Source organism: Neoarius graeffei, chromosome 23, assembly GCF_027579695.1.
Source record: "Neoarius graeffei isolate fNeoGra1 chromosome 23, fNeoGra1.pri, whole genome shotgun sequence".
NCBI lineage: Eukaryota > Metazoa > Chordata > Actinopteri > Siluriformes > Ariidae > Neoarius > Neoarius graeffei.
Genome location: NC_083591.1, coordinates 30,781,764 through 30,790,492, shown reverse-complemented (window position 1 = coordinate 30,790,492; position 8,729 = coordinate 30,781,764). Strand labels below are relative to the sequence as shown.

Genomic DNA, 8,729 nt, shown 5'->3' with positions numbered 1-8,729 from the left:
AGGAGAGGTACTATGTAGTGGAAGTTCATTATGTCTAACTATTAAAGCTATTTTAAGTTCGTTTCTTAAGACAAGGATTTTTTAAGATGTTACCTTGTTGACAGTTTCGGCGAGAATCTTCCGCCTTCTTCAAAACAGTCACCAGATGTCGAGTGGTGACGTGCCTTATCAGCTGATGTTACGCTACGGAGGCGTGAACGTCCCGCCCAATTTGACAGGTAGTTCACGCCTCCTGCTGTCAGGTCGCTCCCCCAGGACACATCTGGTGACTGTTTTGAAGAAGGCGGAAGATTCTCGCCGAAACTGTCAACAAGGTAACATCTTAAAAAATCCTTGTCTTAAGAAACGAACTTAAAATAGCTAGGAGAGGTACTCTCGACTCCGGTGATGAAATAAGAGAAGAAAGCTTGGATGACGGCGAGGATGAGACTGATGCTGACCAATCGCATGGCGAGCGTGGGGCAGAGCGTCTGCGTGCAGGTGACACGGCGTGGTGCTCGTGTGGAAAATGTAACGTGGAGTTGCTCACGAGTCCAGCAGAATTTATTTGCTGCAATGAGATAGGCGCCACCCATGGACTTGCAAAATCGTCGCAAGAGGCAGAAACAGGTATTTCACACGTGCTATTCCCAACCTCAATGAGCCAACACAACTGGGCACATACATACGTCATGAGTGTTACGCAGAGAAAATGAACGTGCATTCTGATTGGATAAAATTAATATCATGGCGGGCTGTTCAAACTGCGGAAATAGTTTGCTCGAGCTACTTTCAAAACACTATAACTTTCCAACCTTAGAACAAAAAAACTTTTGTAAGTCTTGAATAAGGTTCGTTAATGTGTGTTTTATTGTTATATTTACTCTATATATTGCCCTCTGTTCCCCTTTAAAGTAATCAAAGTCGGTATAGTCACTGAAAAAGAAATACCTTCATGCAAATGTTAACTTTCCTTGGTTTTTGTCCTTTATCCTGTAGGTAGAACCTGAACCTGTTCATCCTGAAGGCTCCTATCTGAAGACAGTAATACACAAAAATGAATTCCTCCTGTCCCTCTTGTACAGCTTGTGAGTGGTTCCTGGTCATGCAGAATGAAGGAATGAATTTCCTCCTCATCCCTGCTGTTCTCCTCACTACTGTCACTCTGGTGATAAACCCATTACTCCTCTTCTGTATCTTCTGGAGTCCATCTCTCCGACAGGAAACCCGCTACCTCCTCCTGGCCAATACACTGCTATCGGACATCCTCTTCCTCATCTTTAACATCACCAACATTTCCTGTAATGCACTGGGCATGGAAATGCACTACATATTCTGTGAGTTCTTAATGGTTGCCACTGTGACTACGTATTGCTCCTCTGTGTTAACTGTCACGCTGATGGTCACTGACACATTTATGGCCATGCGTTGGCCACTGCGCTACAGTGAAATCCTGCCTCTGTCACGAGTAAAGAAGATAGTTGCATTGGTGTGGGTCATAGCCATGGTGTATCCGCTCTCACTGCTGGTGGTGATGGTAGTCAGAAAACAGGGCAAAACAGAGAACCTGAAGATGTGTCTGGTGCTGCTCAGTCTCGCATCCCTGGAAGAAGATATTGAGGTCAGCCTGCATATCTACTTCAGTGTGTGGGTGATTGTCTGCGTTGTGCTGATCCTCTACTGCTGCATCCGTCTCTACATGGTCACCAGGAGCTCCGGGATATGGCACAGTCGCTACTCACGAGCCCGGCGAACTCTGCTAGCACACACTATGATGTTGCTAATATACTTTGCACCTGGTCTGGTGTTTACAGTGGAGCTTGCACAGTTTGGGGAGTTATCTAAGAATGTGCACCTGGCTGTGTGGATCAATACAATTAATCTGGCTGTGCTGATGGTTGTGCCACGTGCTTGTGCCCCCTACGTGTATGGCCTGCGTTACCGGGAGGTCTATGAAATGGTTCAACTGATGGTGTGGAAAAGATGGCTCAGCCAGCACACCAACAATTCACCAACACCAACAGAAACTTAAAGAGAATAATTACACAAAAACCCCTACCATGGCCAAACCTGAGGGGAATCTAGCAGGGTGCAAAACAATGCAGTGGGATTCTGGCCATGCTAATTTCTGCTGAAACACACACAGCAAATTCCTCAGTGTTGAATTAACACTTTCAGAGTTAATTTGTGTCCAGTTGGACCTATATAAACACTCTGGGTGTTAATTCAACACTGGGGATTTTGCTGTGCATAAAGAAATCTAGGCCAAAATGATCATGTGGCATTTGAAAGCCAAGTTAGCACTAACTATGATTGTTCATGATTAGTAACAAACTGAAAGCTTTACACCTTTCTTTAATTACTATTTGTGAGGAAAGTGCCTCTTTTTTTGACCATCATGCGCACACCACCTTCCAATCATATTGTAAGAACTGCTGCTTTATATTTAATAAAGGCTGTCCTGTGCTCATCCTAGGACTCTTATTCAAAGTATACTCATACCGAACATCCTTTCAACACACTTAGTCCTGTTTCACTTTATAATATACAGTTGTAGAAGAGTAATGATTTATAAAACCCATTATCAGATGTAACCCAGGTAGATACCCATGGGTTCCCTTTTGAGTCTGGTTCCTTTCAAACTTACTTTCTCATGTTTTCTTAGGGAGTTTTTTTTCTTGCCACTATTGCCTCTGGCTTGCTCGTTAGGAATCTGTAATTTTTGTAAAACTACTTTGTGACAGTCTCTATTGTTAAAAATGCTATACAAATAAGAAATAACAGTTGAAATATTTCAATTTTTGTAATGAGCTGATCACATTTGGCTCTTATGCAGCCACAAGAAAATGTTCGTAACAGCTTTCTTTTGTTTAGTACAGGCAGAAAAATGTTTCTCTGATTATACTAACAGTAGGATGGTGATCATGAGCGATAAGAAAACCCAGAACATGAATACAAAGATTAACATTATCATGTTACCTGTTTTAACTTTATCTGATATACCATTCATTGCCCTTTCACTTTTATTTGCATTAATATGCTTGCTTTTTTACTAAGAGGTTTTTGTACTAGGTTTTACTCTTTCTATTAAATAATATATATTTTAAACTGCTATGTAGTAAACATATACCTGATGTGCCGTTAAATCCTTGTTCAACAAAGCTGTATTTTAAAATGTTTCCTACTTGTACTCAATTACTTTTTTTAATAAAGACTTTTTAATAAAGACTTCTGTACACACACTTTAGTGTATGTACAGAAGTAGATTAAGTTTGACAACAGGCCTAGTTATGGCTATCTGTTTTTATATCTCCATGTAGTGAGAGAGCTCATGCAGCTCCATTTACCTGCAAAGTGATGTTTACTCTCATCTCCACCTCCATGGAAACATGACCAAAACCACTCAATAACACCTGGCTCACACGCTTGCCTGTCATTCTGTAGTGAGGACAAGTGCGAACTGGCAGTGCTGAATACTTGCTTGCACAGATTTAAGTAATAATGGAGGCTCTTCTGCAGGGGCGGACAGAAAGGTTCTTCGTGGCTGCAGAGGATTTCACACTGTCTCTTTTGTGTACATTTGGTGACTGGTACAACAGTTCAGGGCAGGCGGAGCGTCTCAGAAGACAGTTTGCCCTGACTAACACCTCTCGTACTGCAATGGAACTGTTTGTTCAAGAGTGGCAGGTTTTTCTCCCACGTAGGCAGATGAGGGTATTCCAGATCTGCCCCATCCTAGGATTTCTGGCTGTGTTTTTAACCACACCAATCATCCTTGCCCGGATCCTGTCCCGAGCTCACTTACGACAACAGACTCGCTACCTTCTCCTGGCCAATGCCCTGCTTAGTGACCTACTCTTTGTGGCTTTCTACATGCTGACCACCTGTTTGAATGCAGCCAGTGTGCTGATGTCAGACTTGGCCTGCACTGCCATGCTGTTCCTGATGGGCATCTTTTACAGCGGTGGGATCTTCAGCGCCACTGCCATAGTGGTAGACACTTCGTTGGCTATATTTGCACCATTACGATATGCTATGCTGTGGCCAGTCTCCAGAACCTATGCAGCTGTCTTCACTATCTGGGCCATTTCTGTCTTCTTCCCTGCTGCATCTGCAGGTCTCTTCCTGTGGTACCATACGATGAGCCCCTGCACCCAACACATCTGCTCTCTGCCTCTGTTTCTAGTGCTAACTGTTAGCCATTCGAAGCCCCTCCAGATGTGCATGTTACTAACAGTCATGGCTGTCCTAATCACCCTGCTGCTGGTGGTCTCTGGTTATGTGGTACTGTACTGTCATACCAGAATGTCCGGAGTGTGGCATGGAGAGCGATCATCCCGGGCTAAAGGAACATTTCTTGTTCACTATCTCCACCTGTTCCTGGCTGTGTGTCCCATGCTACTACTGGTCATCAAGTTGATGCTGTACAGCTACAGCAGTAAGTTACATCCCAGTACAGGCCTCTGGGTCTCGCTGGTGCTATGCAACATCCTGCTGGTTTTGCCCAAAGCTCTGGCACCCTACCTGTATGGGCTCAGGTACAGGGACTTGCGTGGGGCTCTGCTGGATTTTTTTAGGCTGAATAGACCCAGGGCCATCACACCTGTCATGTGACTGCTAAAACATTTCTAGTATTTTTATGAAGACTGTATAAAGGGGTTCAATAGTCCATGTAAGCTTCCTTAGACTTACCCTGCTAAAGATTTTGATTGCTGTCTTAATTCTGATAAAATCCTAAAGCGGGTAATTGTGGGTTCTGTTTGTTTAAAAAGCATATTTGTACACTGCTCCAGTAATGTATCCTATTCCTTATAGAAGTATACAGTATACTATGAAGTATCATTTGGTAAAATATACTAAGCCTTCATGTGACTATCAATAAGTCAAATTCATCCACAGATGCAGTTTCCTCAGAAATACAGAGACTGATTTATTTTTTGTTAATTGGATACATGATAATGGTGTGGAGTAGTTAAAACACACACTGGTTTTGGACGTTAGCTCTCATGCCCTCCTTGATCTACTACAAGTCTCTGTAAGCCTTAAATAAGTATATGCATCCTGTGTTTTCTCATATTCTAAATTATGTGTATTGCCACAACACTGAATAAAACAAGATTCCAGCTTTATTTGTCGCATGCACATTCATAGCAGGCACAAAGTGGAGTTACTCCAAAACCTAGAAAAACATTGAACAGAATAGCTATTAGCCATTGCTATCACATAGGCAATAAATAAACTAAAGTACATTTGTCAGTTACCTGCAACATTTTTTTTTTGTGACAAAATCATGTTACTTTAATAGTTTAAGTGTCTAATTGCTGCCATTGTTGCTTCTCAAGACTAGTTTGTCACTTTTTTTAATGAACTGGCTGTGAAGATGGGCTGTACATCATCTGGGATTTTTTTTCTTTTTTCATACTGTGAACATTCTAGTTATTCACATATTGTGTACAAGATACTGCTTTTGAACAGGGTAGGAAGAATATACATAGTTTACTATACTATAATAATTATATTACTATACTGTACTACAGATTAGTGACAATTGAAAGGAAAACTGTTGCGGTGTGTGTGTGTGTGTGTGTGTGTGTGTGTGTGTGTGTGTGTGTGTTGTGCTGCAGTGGGCACAGAAGGATGAGTCATTACACATTAATACTTATTCTAACTGATCCTTTATCCTATGAAGAAACATTTCTACCCTGATGGGAGCGGTCTTTTGCAGAATGACAATGTGACATGACAGGGGCATGAATGTTATGTCAATAGTGGGTTTTCAGTGATTTCTTTGAACTGTTCTTTTTCTTTTTTGGCAGAATGATTATGCAACATACACCTTTAACAGGAAAAAAAATCCAAGAATTTGGTGCACAAGTTTTAATTTATTTTGGGTTTTCTGAAATTAACATACGGCCAGAATTATACATATATTATACAGAATTATACACCAAATTATTGGGTTTTTCTATTTAAGATGTCTGTTGTACAGTTATTCTTCCCCAGAAAAAAAGAACAGTTCAGCGAAATCAGTGAAAGCTGAGTACTGCCATGACATTCATGTCCATGTTTGTAAACTTCTGACTGCAAATATATGTATAAAGAATATTTTCTGTACTGGATCAGCAATTATGAGCTAACTTATTGAAGAATGTGCTTCTGAACATGCAGTGTTTCTGAAATGCCACTATTTTTGTTTGTTTGTTTGTTTGTTTGTTTGTTTGTTTGTTTTTAATTACATCAAATTCTGTGATCCTTCTCTGAGATGTTTTATAACTCCTAAGTTGTATTTTATGCATTTTTCCACTTGACTTTGTATTAAACTGATTAACATTCTTGTCCCAGGAAGGACTGTTTGACTTACAACCCCAGTTCCAAAAAGGTTGGGACACTTTGTAAAACATAAATAACTAGATAGAACTTGACGCCAACGGCATCAATGGGGATGCCTCCGCCCAGTAAACTACACGCCTTATTAAGTTGTGATTTGGGGGTGGACATTTGACCTCACAGTAATCTTGACCTGGTGAAATTACTTGTATTAGCCTTGGAAATACTGTGTTCACAAGGTTTTCAGACAGATATTTGACCCCACAGCAGTGACGTGCGGTCAGGGGCGGCAGGTGAGGCAGGGCCTCACCGGTCATCATCCAGCCATCATGAGATGTAATGAATGTAAATAATAACAATAAAGATTTGTCCAATCATCTGTGCTATATATGCCATTTCTGTATGATTCAAATAATTTCAATCATTTTTCCGATCAAAATCGCCGTATTTGCCTATTTCCTATTCAATTGCAGCGAATATGCAGCGACGTGAGGCAGCACCAAGCCGTGCCTCACGTCAGATTGCGCAATCCCTTGTTAACTGGGTTGAGCGCATGCCTTTTGCTTACTCTGTGTATGCTACCAGCGTAATGCTGTATTAAAATGTTTTTTATACATTGTAGACATGTGTATAATATGTTCTCACTTTCCTTATAATATGTAATGTTTTCTACGTATGTGTATCACTTATTTAGTGTTAACAATTTGACATAAAGCCGCACTGAAAAGACATGAGGTGAGGCAGGCAGTAGCTCTGCCGCAGTGCAGAGGGCGTACGTGAGCTCAGTTATTCTTGTTTGGTGGTTGCTTCTTCTCTACGTCGTCACAAAGTTTAATTTGGACTGTTGTTGACTTGTTCCGATTGACTGCAACAAATTAATGGAAGATGTAATAGCTCAACTGAAAGGTTTCTCAAAGTTGGACTTTCAAGGAAAACGGGACGTGATAAAGAATGGACGGCCGACGCCGGAGCTAAAGGAATTACTTCAAAGGACTGGGCAGAAGATAACCCGATCATTTCAAAGTGAGTGGTACAACCAAAAAGATTGGCTGTGCTACAAGAAACCGCCTTTTCTGTTATCCCTGTCTCTTGTTCTCAACCAGTGACAATGTCTGTCTGTGGCATCCGCCGTGGTGCTGTGTGGTTTATTCTGTGTATGGTACCCATTGTGTGGCCTGTGTGGTCCGCCGTGGTGTTTTTTGGAGGTAGGCTACTGAACCGCCATTCATTTTTCATTCTTCCTTGGCCAAATATGTACCTTCAAATGTACCTTATGTAAAGAATGCTGCTATGAGATATGAAACTAATCGGTATTTGGCAAATATTTTGGTGCATATTTGAAAATCTGATTTTGAAAAAGTCAGTGCCTCACTAGCCACAAACCTCACCGCACGTCACTGCCCCACAGTGACCTTGACCTTAGACCTTTTGATCTCAAAATCTAATCAGTTAATGTTTGTCCCCAAATGCACAAATGGTGAAAGTTTGGTGAAATTCCTTTCATCTGCCTTGGAGATATTGTGTTCACAAGGTTTTCGGACAGACATTTGACCCCACAGTGACCTTGACCTTAGACCTTTTGATCTCAAAATCTAATCAGTTCATATTTGTCCCAAAGCGCACAAATGGTGAAAGTTTGGTGAAATTCCTTTCATCAGCCTTTGAGATATCACATTCACAAGGTTTCGGGACGGACGGATAACCCGAAAACATAATGCCTCCTGCACCTTACGGTAGTGGAGGCATAAAAACAGAATGCAATGATTTGTCCTTTTTGCCATAGACACGATTGAATACAATACAAAGACAAGATATTGTATGTTCAAACTGACCAACTTTATTGTTTTTTGTAAATATACACTCATTCTGCATTGGATGCCTGCAACATGCTCCAAAAAATTTGGGACAAGGGCATGTTTACCACTTTGTTACATCACCAACACTCAGTATGAGAAATGAGGACACTAATGGCCCTTTTCCACTACCCTTTTTCAGCTCACTTCAGCTCGCTTCAGCTCACTTCAGCCCGACACGGCTCGCGTTTCGACTACCAAAAACCAGCACAACTCCGCTCGCTTCAGCCCTGCTTAGCCCCTAAAACTCGCACCATTTTGGAGTGGGGCTGAAGCGAGCCAAAGCGAGCCGAGTGAGGCTGGGGGCGTGAGCAGACACTCCCCTGTGCACTGATTGGTGAGGAGGAGTGTCCTCACATGCCCACACACACCCCGCGAGCGCGCTGGGATCTGTAAACACCGCAAACCCGGAAGGAGAAGAATTACGAGAATTTCTGAAGCCTTATGCGCCTCGCCTCATCTATACGCTCTTGCCAGTATTTGTCCGCGTTGTCGGTGACAACAAGCCACAGCACCAAGACCAGCAACACTAACGACTCCATGTCCTCCATGTTTATTGTTTACTATTCG

At 41.9% G+C, this 8,729-nt stretch overlaps 2 protein-coding genes across 2 annotated transcripts; both read left to right on the top strand.

Annotated features, from left to right (window-relative positions):
- Positions 1-1,036: 1,036 nt before the first annotated feature.
- Positions 1,037-2,011, top strand: LOC132871276 (probable G-protein coupled receptor 148). The gene has a single exon (XM_060905397.1). The coding sequence runs from the start codon at positions 1,037-1,039 to the stop codon at positions 2,009-2,011; it is 975 nt and encodes a 324-aa protein (XP_060761380.1).
- Positions 2,012-3,480: 1,469 nt separating this feature from the next.
- LOC132871197 (probable G-protein coupled receptor 148) lies at positions 3,481-4,593 on the top strand. The gene has a single exon (XM_060905303.1). The coding sequence runs from the start codon at positions 3,481-3,483 to the stop codon at positions 4,591-4,593; it is 1,113 nt and encodes a 370-aa protein (XP_060761286.1).
- The last annotated feature ends 4,136 nt before the right edge of the window (positions 4,594-8,729 follow it).

Bases quoted from the DNA above. Each gene is read 5' to 3' on its own strand.
- LOC132871276 (XM_060905397.1), top strand. From the start codon at position 1,037: ATGAATTCCTCCTGTCCCTCTTGTACAGCTTGTGAGTGGTTCCTGGTC.
- LOC132871197 (XM_060905303.1), top strand. From the start codon at position 3,481: ATGGAGGCTCTTCTGCAGGGGCGGACAGAAAGGTTCTTCGTGGCTGCA.